The 23,077-nt window shown below is 32.6% G+C and overlaps 1 protein-coding gene across 1 annotated transcript in view; it reads right to left on the reverse strand.

Annotated features, from left to right (window-relative positions):
* The window catches only part of LOC115874925 (chromatin-remodeling complex ATPase chain Iswi), a 38,697-nt gene that overhangs the window by 10,101 nt on the left and 5,519 nt on the right, over nt 1–23,077 (reverse strand). Inside the window, exons 6-11 of the mRNA XM_030890224.1 lie at nt 18,961–19,199; nt 15,029–15,417; nt 9,868–10,061; nt 9,573–9,807; nt 9,319–9,518; nt 1,549–1,826 (exon numbers count right to left, since the gene is read on the reverse strand). Of these exons, the coding sequence (XP_030746084.1) occupies nt 1,549–1,826; nt 9,319–9,518; nt 9,573–9,807; nt 9,868–10,061; nt 15,029–15,417; nt 18,961–19,199 (1,535 nt within the window). The remainder of the gene's footprint in view (nt 1–1,548; nt 1,827–9,318; nt 9,519–9,572; nt 9,808–9,867; nt 10,062–15,028; nt 15,418–18,960; nt 19,200–23,077) is intronic.

Below are 23,077 nucleotides of genomic sequence, written 5' to 3' on the forward strand. Positions count from 1 at the left end.
CATACTTTCATCTACATATTGTCATCGTCTATAGTTTCTAGGATGTGTTCAATATTCGAACAACTTTGTCCACGACAGGTTCCGCAAATAGTTGTACATTTCATGTCGGCTTTAATGCAACTGCATCTTTTGCAGTTGCAACACAATCTTGTTTGCTGATGTTCAAATTATTCGTACTGCCATCAAAATATCTGAGAAAAATGAACAAGTTCTAGTCATTGGAAAAGATGTCGATCTTGTTGTTTTATTAGCAGCACTTTCCCCCGATGAAAAAGGCATTTTTTTCTGAAAGAAGCCATAGGTAATGTGAAACAACGAATGTATAGTTCGAGAGACTTGCAATCATCCAGTATTATACGTAATTTAAAAAAAGCAATTTTATTTATTCAGGCTATTAGCGGGCGTGACACAACATCAGGATTTTTTGGAAAAGGAAAACAACAACACGTACAAATATTTAATAAAGAAAAAGACCTTGATAGTATAGTCGATATTTTTAACAACGCAAAGTCAACATCTGAAGAAATTGAAAAAGCTGGAGAGATGTTTCTATTGGAACTGTACAAACTTCAATCATCTGAAGGGAGCCTTGGTGAGCAAAGATACGCTTGTTTCAATAAGTTCGTTGGTCAAGCAAACAGCACGGTACTTCTCGGAGAACATATCTTCAAGTAGAAATATGGTAAGAACAACCTATAAAACCCGACCAGTGGGGCTGGAAGAAAATCTACAATAGTCTTAGAGGAACACAAAAATGGTAAAAGATATAGGGGTTGCCACTTAAAATTTTAGGGGTAGGTGCCCTGGGGGCCAAGGGGTTGAAAGTAACACAACAAATGCCTCAAAAATTGTCCCCCTTGATATGTAAATTGACGTATTTCGCCAAATATTCATACTATCATCGGTAGAGGTAATATTAAATACTGTTCGTTTTCAAATTGTCACCCTGTATATACTCAGTAGGGTGTCCGTTATTTCCCAAGTTGCCGCACTCTGAAGTTTTAGTTTTGGTCTAAAAAAATTATCTAATGTAAACAAGCTCTTAGTTTTTAATTTAAACCGTGGAATCATGATACTTTTCCCATTTAACATGCGATTTTCTGACCTTTTGCATTTAATTTTTTATCTCCAAAGCAAATGAACCTACAGCTTCGACAAATACATATTCTAATACAAAATTTTACGCTCTGCAAAAAAGGTCTCTTAGTTTTTTTTCATAAAACCATTCCTTTAAAAGTTATTAGCGGTCAAAGTTATGCACATAGTTTATAATCAAATTTTTTTATCATTATTTACTGCAAATTTTAATTGCGCCTTTTGAATTCGTAAATGCAAAAGGGCCGAAAATCCCATGTTATTTAAATGGGAAAAGTATCATGATTCCGGCACGATTTAAATTAAAAATTAAGAGCTTGTTTACGTTGGATAATTTTTTTTAGACCAAAAACCAAAATATCAGAGGGCGGCAGCAAAAAAAATCAACTTGGGAAATAACGGACACTCTAATCCTCAGTATATAAAAAATAGATTTAAACTCTACAAAATTACCTTGAGTCAGCAGAGTTTCTTTTTCCTGTTGCTCCTCTTCGGTTAAAGCTTCCGATTCGTCGATTTTTCGTTGTTCCTCTCTCTGCTGTTTGGTAGCTTCCGAACCCAGCTCTAAATTCTTAGGAACCTTGTAGCCCAGAGTTTTTCGATAATAATATATTTCCTGGTCGAGTAGTTCAAATAACCTGGGAGGAAAGAATTGAAAATCTTGCACCATCGGTTGTTTTGGTGGACGTGGAGCTTTAGGCGCTTTCGGTTCGGATACTCGAAGAGCTTCCCTAAAATTTAAGACATTAAAAAAATTGTGTGTGCACTATGTGCGCGTATTTGAAGTCAAACAGCTATTAAATTGAAGGATTTGAAGGATATATATTTTTTTATGAATGCTTTTTTATAAACTTATATATATATAAAATTAGAGTATAAAAAACAGTATACTATTCTAGCCATAGACTTAAAATAAAATATAGACTGAGCATCTCATTCATAAATAGCTGGAAGATGCGGACAATGTCTTGTTATTGTTTTAGGCTCTAACGAGTGCGACACGAGCGATAGATAGGTTGTCTCCGTCGTAACGGTCGTTCCCTGACGACACTGACGAGGAATGCAACACTGTCTTTCGTTCCTCAGTACACCTGAACTCTCCGTACCATAGCCGGGTAATTTTTTTATTTTAATGAAGCTATAATTCAATTAAAAATATATCGTATTTAACTTTTTTATGTTTTATTAAGATTTAGGAGAGGTTTTTTAAATAAAAGTTTAGAAAAAAAAACGTCCAAAAGCGATAAAAATAATAAATAACATGTTATAGAAAAAATTTTAATATATATAATCTATATATAATTTTGAAATTAATAAATTAATTATTAATTTTAGTCAAACATTTACAACCCTAATATTAATCAAAACAGGATCTATTCTATAGATATAATAGAATCCGCGACATGGAAAGAGAAAAAACTTCATGATTGTTCTAATTTTTTTTTCTGTGATGTCTTATTATGTAATATCTTATATTAGAGAAAACAGAGATCTGTTTCATTAAAGCATGCTTTTAGGAAGTGGATAAAATGAAAACTACATTTATTTCACTCGGTACTGTCTTTATTATACCGGCTGCGTCCCAAAAGTGGCTCACCCCCATAATTTTTTTATTTTTTTTTAATAAAAAAACAAGATTTGGTATGTTAGTATATGACATAAATTAGGATTGATTGACATAAGGTTTAATTGAAATTGTAACACGCGGTTCATAACGACAATTTCACTCGAAATACCAAGTATCAATATATTCATAAAAAAATGCTTTTTCGAAATATGCTAATCAGTCACCCTTGTTCCATTTAAAAAAATTGACATATGATTAAAAATACGATTTGTGCATCTTTTAACCGGCCTAGACAAGACACGAAAAACATTAGACGACCAAAACTATTTTTCCAATGCTCCTTGATTAAAACTTTGAATTTTTAACACCGCCGTGGCACCCTGGATTGAAATTTATAATACGATTTGTTTTTGCAGAGACAATGTCAAAAGTTGACTATGATATATATGTCATTCTATTCAGAGTGTCATTTCCTATCGAATAAAGTAGCAACATACCGAGGATGCCATTTAAAAATCAAAACGAAAACAATTGAATGTGTTAGTCAACCCTAATTTATGTCATATACTAACATACAAATCTGTTTTTTTATCTGAAAAAATAATAGAAAGTCATAGGGGTGACTTTTGAGACGCACCCGGTATATTAAAAATATTGTTTCATAATGTAATATCATTTTAAAATCCTTGCATGTTTTAGATTCTGAAGATAGTTTTAGGATAAAGTGGAATATATTTTTAATAAAAACATGATTAATTTTTTCACCGATGCCTAATATAATTTATCTTGTATATATAACAGGGTTATAATTATGATTTTGTTACAAAAACCTTTATATAAATGATTATGTAATAGAAAAAATTCAGATTTTACATTTTACTAAAATATTATCTAAATAAGCGCTTTTCTACAACAACGCCACTGACTCCCAATTGGTAAATTGAGAGTTGCCTACCGGTCGAAAGTCGTTTCGAGACTCAAATGGATCATTTAAGTCAAATTTCTTGAAAATTTGGCACTGGCAAACCATATTTTATAGTTCTTGAATACAAAAAGTAAATAAAATAAACATTTAAGGACTACAAACTAAGAAAATGCAATAATTCAGCTAGAGAGAAGTAGCGGCAACAATGCTTTACTACACACGTGCGATGCGTACTACAAGATAATAGAAGAATGAATAGGCGACCTCGCCTCTAATCGGTGTTGTCATATTGTAAAGGATTTATCCTTTTTACATAGTATTCGACTTATAATAAAGTAGTATAAGGACTATTTAATACATCTATGGAATATTATAACCTACTTTATTAAAATGCAGTATTAATATCTCAATATATATGTATAATAAGTAAAAAAATATTGATAATATTAAAGACGTGACAACATAGGCTGGACGAGGAAGGTTTGGTCGGCTGCGGTCGAGTGTACCCAGAAGTAAGCGTGTACAAAAATGATTGTTTGACCGCGTGTAGATGTAAATAGTGTAGTCTATATTTTATTTTAAGTCTATGATTCTAGCTTCAAAAGTTTATAATGTTTTTTTATTTTTTTTTCTATCACTCGGCCGGATAGCCTGGCAGCTGTGGCCATTAAACCAAAATACTACTACATCTACACTCAGATACAAAAAAAACGCAACGGAGGAAATTTTGGTCAAATTTAAAGTGTTATATTTTTGTTATCTTTAGACCTATTTTCATGAATTTTTTAGCAAGCCGTATATAATTATATCAACTTTAATTCATAAACTCAGTTTTTTATAAACTTTAGTATTTGGCGCATTATACAGGGTTAATCGAGCGGATGTTTTTTTACCCTAACTTTAAAACACCCTGTGCAATAATTTCGTGTGTAAACTTTCCTAAAATATAATTTTACGGTCAGAACGCTGACTCCTGGGCATTTTGTTTTTTGGGTCATGTCAATACATGCCTTGGTTAATTTTTAAGAGTGAAACGAACTTGCCACCAACAATTTGCAATTTTTTCAATTATCATCTCTTTTTGAAGTTATTTTTCAATATGGCAAGGCGGCTTTGGTGATTATTGTGAACTATATACTACTATGAACCAGGGTTGGCATGATTTAAATCAAATGATTTTTTAAATTTTAATCATGTGATTTAAATAAAAAAATCAACTTTTTTAAAATTTTGCAATAAATAGAAAAATAACTGTAATAGATATAAAAATGTGTCCTAGAAAACTATAAAAAATATTTCTATAACAGATATACCCTATATCTATTCATTATATTGATAAATGTTTAAATATTTTTAATAAATCGAAAATTAATTCTAAATGTTATAAAACTATATAAAAATGATTTCTCTAACACATATACTTATTACATATTTATACATCAATTAAAATGCTGGATCGATTTTTGAAGTATTTTCGTGTGAATCCATTAGATTTCTAAAAGGCAGGGATTTATTTTGAAATTTACGGACAAGTGACAAAAAAATGTTGTTCGAATATATTTCATTCGCAACCTCCCTAGAAAAAGATTCTTTTGATGTTAGACTATATCTTCAAATCATTGTCAGAAAATATGCAGTATTTTACACTTTGACAATAGAGAATACTAATGTCATTCTCGACTTAAGACTATTTCCGAAAAATAGTGTATTGAAGAACCAATTGTGTAAGGGGTAAAAACGACGAGGTTGTACTTTGACGACTAGCGTAAATAGGGAGGCACAAAAGTACATTTTTACTCCGAGTAGAATACATTATATTTTTTCAAATATTACAAATAATTTTTTAATCAATTTCAAGCGTTGCAAATAATATAAAAAGTAATACGTTTTAAGTAATCGCGAAACAATTTGTATACTCGTTGAAATTGACGCTTAAGATCAGTTTAATAATATATTTATGTACTTTTGTGCTTAGGTGCAAAAGTGTTTTACTTTTATGCCTAGGCGTTGAAATGACAAAAATTAATACTCTTGTGACGTTTCAAAAAAAAATCCTTTTGATCTGAAGCGAGCGACTTTTTTGCGGAATATATTGGTGACTGAAAAAATGACACGCGCTACGCCCCGTAAAATTGTTTATGTTGTCAGTATCGGGCAGACTTATGAAGATTTAGCCATTTAGGACAGGACTTTAATTGAAATTAAGTCCTGATTATTTGGAAATCCGATTTAAATAATGTTTTCTAAAAAATCTTCTTAAAATCAAAAAAATCTGATTTAAATCAAAAAAATCTGATTTAAATAAAAAAAAAATTGATTTTTTTTTATTTTTTTAAAAAATTCATGATTTTTTCCAACCCTGCTATGAACTGCCCATTATGTTCGACGTTTGGGAAATGCTTGGCAAGAACGTTAGAGGTCGCGAGGCGGTACCAGCTTCATTAAATTAACTTCGCTTGGTCCTTAAAGAAGAATGGGAAAATATAACGCAATGTGATATATGCAGCCTCGTTTACAGTATAAACGGACTTATACAGGCAGTTATAGCAGCCAAGGGAGACAATACAAAGTATTAGGGTAATTTTTACAATTTCTTTTTCAGTTTGTATACTTGAGTATTACAGATGTTTTCTTTAATATCGTTAGTTCTGTTATCGTTTATTAAAACCCGGACTGTATCGTTAGTCTTTAACGTTTTTTTTTTAAATTTAGTATAGAGTATCCAATGCAGCGTAATATGACGTTACGACAATAGTCAATAGTCACCAAAACCATCTCGTCATATTAAAGACTTACATCAAAAAGTAATGATAATTGAGAAAAAATGCAAATTGATCGTGACCAGTTCATTTCACTCTTAAAAATTAATCAAAGCATGTATTGACATGAATTAAAAAACAAAATGCTCAGGAGTCATGGTTCTGATTGTAAAATTATATTCTTCGAAAATTTACGCACGAAATTATTGCACAGGGTGTTTTAAAGTTAGGGTAAAAAAACAACCCCTCGATTATTCCTATAATATGCCAAATACTAAAGTTTATAAGAAATTGAGTCTACGAATTAAAGTTGATATAATTATATACAGCTTGCTAAAAAATTCATGAAAATAGGACTAAAAATAACAAAAATATAACACTTTAAATTTGACCAAAAATGTCTCCCTTGCGTTATTTTTGCATCTGAGTGTATATCTCTGACTACTACTAACAAGCTACTAACCAACAATTTGTTTTGTGTGGTCTTTTTTTGTTTAAATATTTTGTTCATTTTTCATGTTGGGGATTTTAAGCAAATTATAGAACATGGATTTCTTTTGCATAATCAAAATTGTCACTTTCTTTGAAAAAAAAAGACCAAGGAAGGAGCATAATGCTATCCATGTATTCATGCATGGTGGGCGGAAAAAGGACTCTATGGTGGGGATCCTTGACAGTTCTGTTTGACGATTCATTTGACACATTTGAATTTGATTGGAAATTTTGTGGATTTGTCTTTACGGAGCTTATTTTATGTTATTTATTATTTATTCTACTACTGATAGTTGTATAAAGGTAGTAAATCTAGATGGAAATTGTGGCAGATCTTAAATTTACAGTGACACTATTGCGATTTATCGAAAAAGACTGTAAAATAGTTGGTTGTGTAGCGTGCGGTAGATCTCGGTCAAAAATCGAGTGAAATAATGAACCAAACCAAACCAAACAACTTTTCGTTAGTAAGTGACTATATAAAATACATACGTGTAGTAAACCGATCAGTTATGAAATTCACTTAAATTAACTAATTATACATTTTTTCTTGCATTTTTGCTTTTATTTACTACTTGTCAAAGATTAGATGTCAAAGAATTTAGATACGTCAATTTGACTTACCTGGTTCAGTAGCGTATCGGATGTTTGTGTGAATAAAGAATTATTATAACTTATCTATTTTTATTAGAATTATATATTTTTATAACTATTTTAATAACTACCAACATTTATTCACAACGTAAAATAAAACAACAATTTCTTGAGTCTAACCCACGTCTACCCTACATCATAGTTTTACACTTTTTAGATAAAATTAGAATGGCACTGATAAACCGGAATTTAAGTCGGCCATATTTGAGTTCCTTCGCGGTGGAAGATTTTTGATATGCTCCTTTCTTATTCTTTTTATTCAAAGGTCACTCTAAATTTTACATAACCAAATTGCCACTCTAAATCGCTGTCGTTTTTGACAGATGTCACTTGTCTTGTCATTATTCGAATTCTCAGAATGTTGTTAACAAAAGTTTCACCTTAAAATAAAATTTTAATCAATCACAATTGTTTTTCTCCAGCATTTACCGGATTAATAATACAGAAATTAAAGATAATTCATTATTTATAGCTCAGTTACAAATAATTCATTATTTATAGTGATTTATAGTAATTTTATTAAATTATACGAATATTCTCGTTGATTATTAGTCTGAAATAAATATGACAGTGTCCTCCAATGAAAATGCGAGTTACTAATTCTAAATTTGATGCTTCCAAAACCAAAGCAGGGACAGGGATAGGAGTATTTGGGCCGAAAACTGAATACTTCGAACCAATGGGCACCTACCCCAGTATACTTCAGGCAGAAATTTGCGCTATCGAAAGATGCGTACAATTTATCTTAGATAGGAACTATCGAAAACAGAAAATTGCCATCCTATCCGATAATCAAGCAGCACTTAACGCGATCAACTCAGTAACCATCAATTCGAAGTTGGTCAAAGAATGCCTAGAGAAGCTCAACAAATTAGGCAAAGAAAATAAAGTCCTCCTACTCTGGGTGCCTGCTCACCAAGGGATAGAAGGCAATGAAAAAGCAATTGATCTAGCTAGAAAAGGAGCGAACACTCCACTAACTGGACCAGAACCGTTCTGTTTTCCAAACGGGAACCAACTGAAAGCGGAACTGAAGAATCTGGAAGACTCCATCCGTAACTTCGAATGGGTGTCCTCCAACGGTCTAAGACACTCGAAAAAGTTCCTTAGAACTTATGACCGAGAAAAATCAAAGGCTTTCCTTGATTTGAGTAAAAACAATCTTCGGATTGTCACGGGGTTTCTAACAGGACACTGTCTCCTCAACGAACACCTCAGTAGGCTGAAACTGAGAAACAACGGCAAATGCAGATTTTGTGGGGAAAATGGGGAAACACCAGAACACCTTATCACTGAGTGCGCCGAGACGACGACCATTCGTGCCATGAACCTTGGTACGTCTGATGTCGAGCATGGAGAGCTGGCCTCTGTGGAGCCGTCTCAGATACTGGCTTTTCTTAAAGCCCTGAGACTGTATGATGAGTTATAACTCGTTATAACTCAAGAAAGGGGAACACACAATAGATCTATAAGGTCGCGGTGATTAATCCCCTCCTAAACATTCTACATTCTAACTCTAAATTCTAATTCTGAATTGGCAAATGAGCTAGATGCTTTACCTACCGTTATTCAGAAGCTACAAACCTATCGATGAAAATTTCCACAATATCATGTTTATTACAGTGATTTTCTTAGCCGCGTATGGCACAGATCGTTACCCAGTGTTGCCACAAGCTTATTTTTCATCAGGGTAGATTATCACGAGATAGTGGGACTAAATTGTTTTACAAAGGTTTTTACGAAGTTTCACGGCCTTGAATTTTTACACCCAACGCGCGTAAAGAAGTTTCACTTCAAAAATAATTAATAAAAATTAAAGATATTACCTAAAGTAGGCATCTACTGCGTAATTAGCTTTTCTTTCTCTTTTGGGTGGTTCTATCCAATTGCTAATACCAATAGTTTTTTGTTTCTCCCTGTAATCTTCACCTTCAAATTTGTACACTGATTCTGTAGGAGTATCTACAGTAAAGTTTCTTAGAGATGATTCCCCCATAGTCTCCATTTTTTGAGCAAGTGCCTGAGTCTGTTAAAAATACATTAGTTTCACAAATTATTTAAAATTAAGTTCAATTATTACTTTAACTTCTCCTCTTTCCAAGATGGAATCAATATCTTCTTCGGTAATTTCAGAATCCTTGGAAGCAAACACGTGATTGGCTCCGTGTCTAATCATGCTCAACATTTCGTCTTTGTTCAACGTTTGAGCTTTCGAATCTACCAGTCTACCTTGCTGGATAACTAGTTTATCTAAACGAAGCTTAACTTCAGCTCTTTCGACGATTTTTTCTTCTACTGTATTTTCTGTTATAAACCTAGTTAGATAAGAAACCTTATTAGTATGTTCTTATTTTCAATAATAAACAAGTTCTCACCGAAATACGCGTACTTGTTTCTTTTGGCCAATTCTGTGAGCTCGGTCCATGGCTTGTAAGTCCATTTGGGGATTCCAATCGGAATCGTAGATAATAACAACGTCAGCGGTAGCTAAATTAATACCCAAACCGCCAGCTCTTGTTGACAACATGAAAATGAATTTTAAGCTGCCATCTTCATTGTATTCGTTTATCTTAAAAATAAATAAAATACATATATTAAAATGTTTGAATCTTAAAAACCTTTTTTTTCTGTAGAGAACAGTTTTTTTAAGTGTAAAAATACAGGGTGATTCTTAACTTATACTCATAAAGTTGGGAAAATATTGCTGATGACAAATAATTACGAATAATGAATAAAAAAGATAGTAAAATATTTTTATTTACGGAGATAACAAACTATTTGAAATAAAAACAAAATACGTAAATTCCATTAAATTGAATGTGCGAAATAAAAACAAAAAAACGTAAATTCCATTAAATTGAATGTGCATTTTTTACTGATAAAGTTGATAAATTTTTGTGAAAAAAAAACTCAAATTATTTCAAACATTTTTTTTTTCATTATTAGTCATTATTTGTCATCAGCAATAATTTCCCAAGTTTATGCGTATAGGTTAAGAATCACCCTGTATAAAATATTTTTTTACAAAGTTTTTTTTTTCAGAAACGTAAAATAAACCTATTTCCTTTAAAAACGCTGTTATCCAATAAATTAAGAAACGTAATGGGTTTTCTTTGTCACAGATTTATGTAAGTCTATTCTTTTAAAGAAAGATCTGAGAAGCCAGAGCAACGGCCATGTCAGTATGTCTGAGGCAAATAGTGTAGACAAACCCCTTTATGCGAACAGACAGCAAAATTAAAATTTACACACAAGGCAACACGCGGCTTTTGCCTTGAAGTCAGCATAAAGTGGCAACTAGGCCTACTTGGCCAATAAGAGCTCTTAATTTATGGCGCCATTTATAACTGATAACAAGCCAAATAGGCTGTTTAGGAAGAGATAAGCATGTGATAATATATTAAAAGCATGTTACGCACTGCAAAATAGACGTGGAAATGAAGTGGAAGAAAAGGAAAGTTGTGCACGAGGTGCGTAGCAAAGAATGCAGTTTCATGAAGGTGTAATATGCTTTTGCAACACAAATATTAAACTTTAATAAGTAATGCCACATTATTGTCAAACGATATTCATTTTTTTTTCTAGCAACATGTGTATTTGGTGCGTTTTGCTTACTGTGTGTAATAGGTAAAAAAGCAAAATAAAAAAACGCTTAAAACTTAATAAAAGGTTTTTAAGCAGTTTTCTTGCTTTATAAAAATGTAAAACTCATACTTCTTCAAATTATCAAAGGTTTCTTTAAAAATGTTATAACTGTTAATGATTGTTTAATTTCCCTTATTCGTTCAGTCATTTTATTAATATTATTTTTATCCTCTGTAGAATTTTAAATTTAAGTAAAAACAGTAATTGAAAATATAGCTTGGAAAATATGATTTCTTCTTTTTATTAATGCTTTATTTCTTTTTCTTATAATTTTTTCCATACTTTACGGGTGTATTTATCAAATATTAATTTTAAAATTCTAAGACTTGAAGAAAATAACATGTATTGTGTTTAAAAAAAATAGTATTTTTTCTTGTATCCACCCTCTCTCAGATGTGGAATAGAAAAATATATTTTCTTTCATTTACTGCATTATTATGTGGACTATGACGATATTTTTTCAGTTTGTTTGGAAATAAAAACTTAGGACAAAAAATTCAAAAATGTAGATTAGGAATTAAGAGAAACGCTTTTTGTTTTTATTAAGAATTTTATGTTCCGTTAATGAATTTTTACAGCTAGAAGTGAAAATGGAATAGGCACTTGTAAATCTCTAGAATGGTTGAAAAATTTACCAGGGCAGAGAAAGCCGAAAAAGTTCATAGTAGAACATTCGCCGAAACGACGAAATAAGCAAACACAGTCAAAGCTGTAGTGAGTCTACTAACAGGTAGAGATGGCAAGTAATCGCAAACTGCGATTTTAAAATCGCAATCGCAACCGGCGATTGGCTCTCATAGGAAACTGCGAATGCGATTGTGATTTCTTCTATTTGCGAGTTTCAATTTAGGCAACCAATATTACTATGGCTGCGATTTGCGACTTTGTTGCGATTTTGCTGCAATTATGATTTTGTAAACTGGGATTTCAATCTGCGAGTTTGAATTTTTAGGAGTTGCGATTTACGATATTGCTGCGAATGTAATTTTGTGTCTATTGAAGCATTTTATACTAAACTGCAATTGAATTTTCTCTTTGATATTATAGTCTAAGAGCTAGCAACGTTTTCGAGAAAGTATTTTAAGACGTCTGGCTCTTTGATATATCTTTTATTATGCTCTCTGGAACAGAGTGCAGGCCGTCTGGCTGCCGATACACGTTGCGTTCACTACTGCGCATCCAAAGAAGATTCTCTATTTCTCACTTAGCGCTTTAAATTCTAGTATTGAATAAAAGTCGAGTAAGTCTCAATTAGCTCAGCGCGTAGAGCTTTCGCCTATGAAGCGAAGGTCAGTGGTACGATACCGGCTGGGGTGCAACTTTTTTATTTTTTTTTTCGTTTATATTCTGATAGCAAAGTATTAAATATTTGCTTTTTTATCACCAGAACGGATAGCGTTTATGGGTTTATGATCCGTAGTGTATATAAGTAGAATTTGATACTTTCATTTGTTTTGAAGGATTATTGTAGTAATTAATTATTAGATAGGTTTAGGATGGTCTGGCTGCCGCGCCGGTAGGTTGCGTTCACTACTGCGCATCACATGGGTACAGGGTGTCTTATTTTCGTCCGTTTTTTGGGATTTGGGATATCTGGGATTTCTCGTTTATGAGTGGAGATACAATGATGCGTTTTTTTCACATTACTTTGCTAGTTTTTTATGTAACTAAATATTCTACCCATAGATTTGCTCATTTTCTACACATTAACATTAATCAATCTTGTTTAAAAAGTATTATTATTTTATTTAATTTAATTTAACCAGATAATTTTGTTTTCCATCGTTATCTTAACAAACTGAACTGAAAATAAACTTGTGTAGCTTTTAGATAACAATCTGTTAAAAAAAGTATTATTAAAATGATTATTAAAATAACAAACAGTCGAAAAAAATATTTTGAAGAAAGACAGGCAGAAATTACCTTCATAAAGCATTAAAATGTTAATTTTTATATATTATGTTTAAATCTTTAAAATGAAATTATAAACGAGAAATCCCAAAAAACGCACAATAATGGGACACCCTGTACACATGTGATGCGCAGTAGTGAACGCAACCTACTGGCGCGGAAGCCGGACCATTCTAAACCTGTCTAATAATTAATTACCACAATAATCCTTTAAAACAAATGAAAGTATCAAATTCTACTTATATACACTACGGATCATAAACCCATAAGCGCCATCCGTTCTGGTGATAAAAAAGCAAATATTTAATACTTTACTATCAGAATATAAACGAAAAAAAAAATAAAAAAGTTGCACCCCCAGCCGGTATCGAACCACTGACCTTTGCTTCATAGGCGAAGGCTCTACGCTCCGAGCTAATGGAGACTTGCTCGATTTTTATTCAATACTAGAATTTAAAGCGCTAAGTAAAAAATAGAGGACCTTCTTTGGATGCGCAGTAGTGAACGCAACGGGTATCGGCAGCCAGACGGGCCGCATGCTGTTCCAGAGAGCTTAATAAAAGATATATCAAAGAGCCAGACGTCTTAAAATACTTGTTTTCCCGACGATGCTAGCTCTCGTACTATTATTTATTTATAGAGAAGGTACTATTTTTCTAGGGTCACGATCATAATATACCGGGTGCTTCTCAAGAGTGCATGGTTCACTCCTATAACTTTTTTATTTTTTATGATAATAAACGAGATTTAGTATCTTAGTATATGACATAAATTAGGATTGATTGACTTATTCAATTGTCTGGGCAACTTTCTGTTTCACCAGAAAGATTACAACTTTTGATTTTTAAATGTCACCCTCGGTATTTTTTTACTTCTATTGTTTTGGACTATTGTTTTTCGCGTCTTGTCCTGGCCAGTTAAAAGATGCCCTAAATCGTAATTTTAATCATATCTCAATTTTTTCAAATGGAACGAGCGTGGCTCAATGGCATATTTAGAAAAAGCATTTTTTATGAATAATTTGGTTTGGTAAATATTAAAATCGCAAATGCAGGTTATAGTCGCTGCTATTTAAAAATTGCAATCGCAGTTTCAATTGCGATTGGAAAATCGCAGATTTGCTCATCTCTACTAACAGAGCTTTGCAAGCTGAATAGGCATTTTTAGCTAATGGGATTGACCAACGAAGTCATGTGCAAAAGTTCTGTCAATTTGAGGAAACGACAGAACACATTTTACGTCGGTGCGACAGCCTGGCAAATGTACTGTTCTTTGTACTAGATAATGATAGACAATTGACAGACGGCAATATGAAACGTACAGTCTCCAAGTTCCTTGACTTTTTGAAAAGGATAGGAGTGGAGAATGTTAATTTCAGGATCAGAAGAAAATCACAATAGATCTGAAAAGGTCGCAGTGGATCAGGCCGATAGTCACCTTCTGACTATAGTCACCAATTAATATATATGATTGGCCTGATAATTACTATCAGGCCCACTTTTATGATTCCATTTGTTTATGGCGATTCCGACCAGCCTGCACATATAAGAAATTGACTAGGGCTCTTAAGAGCACCAGAAACACGGGGAAAGAAATTAATGATAAAGGAAACAAAAAACCAATCCTTTTTTGGTACCGAAATTAATTCAACTGGTGTCAGGACGACATAAACCGAGCATTGGTGTATATCGGGCCAAAAAATACCCGTTAAGTTTCTGTTCGTTCGTCTGTATGTGTATTAGTGTTGGCGTTTGGAATCGCCATGAATGTTTGTAGGTATATCGATTAATATATGTTTTGGGTAAGTGGCCAGTTAATTTTATTTTGATATTTTTAAAAAACTGCTTCTTTTATAGTGCCTGAAGAAGAGACAATAAAGTCGAGAAACGTCGCAAAAATATTGTTTCCTTTCGAGCCATCCAAAACACACACGATTTTTTTTGCATTATAAAAATAGTTTTGAATTAAAACATTACCTACCTGTCTTTGTCGATCTTCGTGTGGCGTTTGCCCGTCAAGTCTACAATAGTGATACTGTCTCCAATGGCAGTAATCCTCCAAAATATCCAACATACGCGTCATCTGTGAGAATATCAAAACCCTGCTACCCTGTTCCTGAAGTTTGGGTAACAGTTTGTCTAGTATGGACATTTTGCCGCAGTTGTACACCAGATGTTCGTCGGTGGTGTAGGGCGGACCGGGTTCGGCTCCGTCGAAAAGGTAAGGGTGGTTGGTGCACTTGCGAAGCTGCATCAAAATATTTTGCAGTCGCATTTTCTCCACCTTTCCCGCGCCGTTCACTATATCGATGTCTTTTAGGAGGACCTTGGTGTACCATTCGCGCTGCATTTTACTCAACCCAACATATACTACAAAAAAGCAGAAATATTCAATGAATAAGTATCATCTTGGACTGACATTGTCTAAGGTTTTAATAACGGAATTTTATTTGACGTACATTGTGTTGTAATAGAGAGAATGTTCCCATATAAGAGTATGTATAAGCACAAATCAATTTTTTAAAACGATTTTTTATTGTTGAGTACTACATAGCATAAACTTTTTACAAAAGCAATAGTTTCCTATAGTATTCATAATATTCCCTTATCTACCCCATAGCTATGTATGGCTATGAAACCTGGATACTCATTGATATATAAAAAAACACATCCTGAATATCTAGAAAAAAGTAGTCTTATGAAATCCCATGAAAATCTGGGAAACCCTTTAAAATTCCTTGAAAAAAAGGGAAACTGAAAATATAAAATACCTTTTTTTATACAGGGTATCTCAGAAATAAGTGCAGGTATTTTAACTGGTAGTATATTTCCACTCCAGAAACACGCCTATGAAGTTTTTTGCGAAAAAAAAATGTTGAAAAGTTTATATTTTTCTTGACATTTTGACGAAATATTGAAAAACTTTTGAGTGCCGCTTATTCAGTTTCCGAAAATTTGTTTATAGTGCTTCGAGAGAATGCAATGTAATGCCACCTCCTATGTTATCCAAATTATGTATGTTTATAAGTTATAAGTTTAAATTTTTAAATTCCTACAAAAAAAAAATACTTAAATTAATTTTATTCACTGCAAATAGTCCGGTCAAATTAGACCAAAAAATAAGAGTTAAGGTACATAAATTTACAACAAGCTGAAAATGCGTGTAATTGTTTAAAACATAATTAAAATTAACATTTTAAAATTCCGAATCATTCCGGTGCCTGGAAAAATAAATTATGCGAGGTCAAAGGTCAAAAATCTCGAAAAAAAAAAAGGTTTTTCGCGATTTTCAGCAAAACGGTAAGTTTTCTCATAAAATGACTTCAGACAAAAATTATAGATCATAAATTTCTCTATAAAAAATGTCACAGTACTTATTTTCCTTAGAGCCACTGTTTCTGAGATATAACGAGTCAAAGAGTTGTAATCGTCATAATATTATGCATACGTTTCCACGCCACCTATGAGGTAGTGTCCCTAGCGCGTTTTTTTAACGTGGTTTCCCCAGTAAGCCTATTCCACATGTCTATTGTGATTCTATTTAACTGAAAACTATTTCAGAATATAAGATATTAATAAGGATTAGAAACTATAAAAGCGATGGAAATAAAAAAAAAAATAGAAATTTACTAGGCTGATTCATAACCTTCAAATACGTCTTCTTGTTGTTCTTCTTGTTCGTTTTCTTTATCCTGGTTGTAAGTAAATTGCGTCAATAGTGATGTGTCGCACATTTCTTCGTTGGTATCAAACGAATCCTCTACTATTGGTGATTCAACATTAGAACATGACCGGCATTGACAATTTGTACATGCCAGAGAACGAAACAGTCCAACCAGTTTTGCAAAGACTCAAAATCATGTACTATTTTTACACGCAATAACTGGCTGTCATACGACGTCTGCATTTTACAGGAGGGGTAAAACAACAGTCTTTAAAATGTTTGAAAAATATGACTTAGTTCAATGTGTTGAAGTTTTCAAAAAAAGTAATTCAAGTAAAGAAGATATATTATCACCTACGGGATTCGCTTTCTTCTTTCTATGTACGGAGCTCCGAAAAAAAACCACCTCTGCTTAGATTATAATATTATAGATATCGAAATAAAAAAGAGGTGCAATTAGCTTGTCTTCCTCCAACCTCAGTTGCTGCTCATCAACATCTTTTCCGGGTATATTACCAAGTTCAAGTGTGGCTTGGTTATCAGCCAGACTCAAAAGACTGAGGTTGGAAGTTGGTCGACAATACATTAGAACCAATTCAGACTTACCACCTGCGCCGGAAAAACCGCTAAACACAATTTTTTGCAACTCTAAAAAGGGATGCAGTGCTAAATGTGGTTGTAAAAAAAGTTGAACTGTTTTGTTTTCTGGCATGTACAAATTGTCAAGACCGGTCATGTTCTAATGTTGAATCACCAATAGTAGAGGATTCGTTTGATACCAATGAAGAAACATGCGATATATCACTATTGACGGCGTCAATAGTCAATTTGACGCAATTTATTTACATCCAGGATGAAGAAAACGAACAAGACGAAAATCAAGAAGAAGATAAAAAAAAACAACAAGAAGAAGTATTTGACGGTTATTAATCAGACTAGTAAATTTCTATTTTTTTTAATTTCCATCGCTTTTAAAATTTCCAATCCTTACTAATATCTTTTATTCTGCAATAGTTTTCAATTAAACAGAATCACAATAGACATGTGGAATAGGCCTACTGGGGAAATCACGTTAAAAAAACGCCCTAAGTACACTACCTCACAGGTGGCGTGGAAACGTGTGCATATTATGACGACTACAACTCTATGACTCGTTATATCTTAGAAACAGTGGCTCTAAGGAAAAAAAGTATTGTGACATTTTTTATAGAGAATTTTATGATATATAATTTTTGTCTGAAGTAATTTTATAATAAAACTTACCGTTTTGCTGAAAATCGCGAAAATATTTTTTTTTCAGGCACTGGAATGATTCGGAATTTTAAAATGTTATTTTTAATTATGTTTTAAACAATTACAAGCATTTTCAGCTTGTTGTAAATTTATGTACCTTTGAATGAATGTCTAGATTGACTGGACTATACATTTTTTAATAAATTAATCAAATATTTTTGCACTTTCTTTTCGAAATTTTTGAATCAGCCTGCTCTGTTAGATATGTAAATAGCCAATGTTTTGACATACATTTAAACATATCAGCTGATTGAATTTTAGGTTATCCATTCATTTGAGATTCTACTCAAAACAGTAGACCTCTGACAAAACTGAAAAAATAGGCAAAGTAAGGTAAGCCTTACATTTGCCTATTAGCCTCGTAAAAATTCTTTTATTTTTCTAATAAATATATCAATTATTTTGGTGTTTATTCACAAAAACAAGAGTGTGAGATAGAAAAAAAGAGAAGTTTAAATTTTCAAAAAATAATCCTAAATAATTCAGATGGCATATGAATGTATTTTGTGCCAAATATACGTGGGCATTTAAGTGTCTTGCTGTCAAGAATCGTAGTGAAATGAAGTGTTGTTAAGACTTAACTGTACTTAACCGTGAGTCCGTTTTGACATACATTTAAAACAGGTAAGTTTTTTACTTTTAATCTGCATTTTCCAAGTCGTTTTTAAATATTTCTAGCCGATATGTCAACACTGGACGTCGAACAAGCCGAGCTCCTGATAATTGCCAGATAATTTGCGACAGACTATCGATTGCTGGCGGTGGCTTTCAAAACGTTGCCATTATTTTTTTAAATTTTCAAAGTTAAATAACTCAGTTAATGCCAATTTATTTTAAGAATGATAAAGCGAAAATATGTTTCTTTTGACCAGATCTACCAACCCTAAATAAAAAATAACAAAAAAATATTTGCACTTATTTCTGGGACACCCTGTATTTACGTTACCAAACCTTACCTTTGAGTTCTTTCTTCGGTTTGAGCCTCTTTTCAACTTCAGCCTTCAGTCTTCTTAGTAGGAATGGTTTAAGTACGGCGTGTAACCTCTCAACAAGTGCGTTGTCGCCGAGACATTGATTCGTATTAAACCAAGAGTCGAAATCGTCGGCCGAGTTAAACACATCTGGCAGGAGGAAATTTAACAAAGCCCAGAGTTCGTGCAAGTTGTTTTGAAGAGGTGTACCGGTTAGTAATAATCTAAAGTCATTTAATAACAAATTATATTAAAAATTGCTTTAAAAAAAAAATCAAAATAATATTTTATAACATTTTTTATATTCGAGATCGGGATGTCGTTTTGAAATCCCGGATAAGAACCTATAATCCCGGGATCCCGGAATTGACTATCAGAATGATAGATTTAATACCGTACGTCTCCGGATTGTCTTTCCCAAGCAGCATTTTTAGACACAAAATCGAAACAAAATCTCTGCTAAGAAACATTGCAAAACAGTTTCGTTAAATTTTTGATACATATGTTTCGTAACATAAATCGCTTTTTGTTTGGAAACACTTTACCATAATATGGTTTTGCTACATAAGCTATAACAATAAAGATCTTAGTGTCACAAATTTTTCGAAACTTTTAAGAAACAGATGTGGATCACATTTACAGATTTCGTATCCATTTTGTGCCTGAAAAGTTTCCATAATTTATTTAATATTCTGTAAAATATGAAAACAAAACCTTACTTTATTGTTTGGATTTTGTTCTGCAGTTTTTGCATTTAAGCATTCTTGCAAGTTTTTATAGTACCATAATAAAAAAAGCAGAAGGAAGGACATAGGTGAGTACAAGGTCAGTCAAGTTTGCCCCCCGTATTAGAGGAAATTCAAAAATAAATATACCACTATTTTGCACAATTTTGCACACCATAAATGATATTTTGCACACGTACCTAAGAGAAACCAAGGCCGTTTTTTAAACGGGGGGCAAACTTGACCGTTCCCCCTTTGTTAAGAAATTGATTTATTTCTATGTACATCGATTCGGCTAATTTTGCACAATTTTGCACACCTGTTTTTGAATTTTGCACACCCTTCTGACGAAAGTTATAAGCGGTTTAAAATTTCAAATTTTAAATTTCCCCCCCATCTGTGATTAAATTGAATTTTGTTTATATCAAACGAATCGGCTAATTTTGCACAATTTTGCACACCTGTTTTTGAATTTTGCACACCATCCTGATTAAAGTTATGAAGGTTTGAAAATTTGCAATTTCCCCCCCATCTGTCACGAAATTGAATTTTGTGTATATCAGACGAATCGACTAATTTTGCACACCTGTTTTTGAATTTTGCACACCATCCTGATTAAAGTTATGAAGGTTTGAAAATTTGCAATTTCCCCCCCATCTGTCACGAAATTGAATTTTGTGTATATCAAACGAATCGGCTAATTTTGCACAATTTTGCACACCTGTTTTTGAATTTTGCACACCCTTCTGACGAAAGTTATAAGCGGTTGAAAATTTGAAATTTTCCCCCCATCTGTGACTAAATTGAATTTTGTTTATATCAAACGAATCGGCTAATTTGGCACAAGTTTGCACACCTGTTTTTGAATTTTGCACACCATCCTGATTAAAGTTATGAAGGTTTGAAAATTTGCAATTTCCTCCCCATCTGTCACGAAATTGAATTTTGTTTATATCAAACGAATCGGCTAATTTTGCCCAATTTTGCACACCTGTTTTTGAATTTTGCACACCATCCTGATTAAAGTTATGAAGGTTTGAAAATTTGTAATTCCCCGTCATCTGTCACGAAATTGAATTTTGTGTATATCAAACGAATCGGCTAATTTTGCACAATTTTGCACAGTTATTTTCGAATTTTGCACACTCTCCTGACAAAAGTTATAAGAGTTTAAATATTTGAAATTTATTCCATTGTGTGTGAAATGTCCCATTTAAAAATACATAAGTATGAGTCATATTTCGAAAATGATAGATCTCAGCGACGTGAAAAGCTGCACGGAACTTAGATTTCACCTTTTAGATAATTTATAGCTTGCATAGAAGAACATTTATAAAACTAAAGATTCTACACACAGATTTGTCCTAGCCCTCTTACTTCCTGAAATACCTGGCAAATTTGAAAATTTTGCATTTTTCGACAACCCTCATATCTCGGTTATCCTATAACTTATTGAAAAGGTGAAGTCTGGGTTCCGTACAGTTTTCCACGTCGCGTCGCTGAGATCTGTCATTTTCAAATATGACTCATACTTATGTTTTTTAAATGAGACAATTCACACACAATGGGACAAATTTCAAATATTCAAACCCTTATAACTTTTGTCAGGAGAGTGTGCAAAATTCTAAAATAGGTGTGCAAAATTGGCCGATGCTTTTGATATAAACAAAAGTCAATTTCTTAGCAGATGGGGGGGAAATTGCAAACTTTCAAAACCTCATAACTTTCGTCAGGAAGGTGTGCAAAATTCTAAAATAGGTGTGCAAAATTGTGCAAAATTAGCCGATTCGTTTGATATAAACGAAATTCAATTTCTTAACAGATGGGGGGGAAATTGCAAATTTTCAAACCCGCATAACTTTAGTCAGGAGAATGCGCAAAATTCAAAAACAAGTGTGCAAAATTGTGCAAAATTAGCCCATTCGTTTGATATAAACAAAATTCAATTTAGTCACAGATGGGGGGGAAATTTCAAATTTTCAACCCCTTATAACTTTCGTCAGAAGGGTGTGCTAAATTTAAAAATAGGTGTGCAAAATTGTGCAAAATTAGCCGAATCGATGTACATAGAAATAAATCAATTTCGTAACAAATGGGGGGGAACGGTCAAGTTTGCCCCCCGTTTAAAAAACGGCTCTAGTTTCTCTTAGGTAAGTGTGCAAAATATCATTTATGGTGTGCAAAATTGTGCAAAATGAGTGCAAAATAGTGGTATATCTCTTTTTGAATTTCCTCTAGTACGGGGGGCAAACTTGACCGACCTGTGAGTACAAATAGAGGTATTTTTCTTATGCGATTTTACAATTATTTGTTATACGCATTACAGAGATGATTTGTTTTACAAATAAATGTAATAACAACCACTACCCATACCCAACAGGAGACCAAAGAAAAATGTTACCAGCAAAAGTTTTTTTTCTCTTTTTTCCACAATGGAATAGGTACATGTTTTTATGTTTTAATTGTGCTATAATAAGTAAACAAAAATGTTTTAATTATTTTGACCAGAAGTTTTGATTGGCGTTGTTGACAGGTGACTAGTTCTAAATTTCTACACAGTTAGCGCTAAATCGAAACATTTTGGAAACAAGGTTTCCATTTGTTGTCGATTCATTTTCGAAACACGAGTTTCTCTCTTTTTAGACACAAATATGATATAATGTAGATGATTTGTGTCCGACTCCATATTAATTTTATAAAATAATGAATTAAAATTCCGCCATGTTGGCTAGTGATAGCGTTTTTAACTAAAAATATATGTTTTATATCGGCTGTTAAGATAAATAAATTATGGGAGGTCGACATTGCTGATGGTTATTTTCATTTTGAAATCCACACATAGACTATTTAAGTTTGGTATTTTGTTTTTTTTAAATTTCGAAACAGTGGCTGCTGAAAACGGGAATATCTTGGACACAAATTGCAGAAAATGTTTCGAAACATTTCCTCCAAAAGTTTTGATTCCGCCTCCAAACATTTCAGGAAACGGCTAGTGCCACCATAGTATAAGGAAAATATGAGTTCACAATAAAATAAAATAAAAAAATTGATCATCGAGTAAAAACTTGTTTGAAAACAGAATATTTTCACATTTCGCGTAGGTAAAAATTCTTTTGTATCTGAAAATCTTCTGATTGGAAGAAATGCGGAAAAAATATATAATTACCTATTTTTATATTATTATCTATTTCAGAGATTTTCTACAACTTTTTTTTGATTTAAAACAAGTTTAATTTTCTGTACATAACTGGATTCGGCATAAAATTCTGCATATAGTACACCGTCTTTATTTAAAGCACACTGCGGTGTGGCCATTCTATTTCATATTTACTAAAACTTTGGTTAAAAACATTATATACGAAAGGTGGTAAAAAACT

Source organism: Sitophilus oryzae, unplaced genomic scaffold (genome assembly GCF_002938485.1).
Source record: "Sitophilus oryzae breed Bouriz unplaced genomic scaffold, Soryzae_2.0 scaffold_1307_pilon_pilon, whole genome shotgun sequence".
NCBI classification, from domain to species: domain Eukaryota; kingdom Metazoa; phylum Arthropoda; class Insecta; order Coleoptera; family Curculionidae; genus Sitophilus; species Sitophilus oryzae.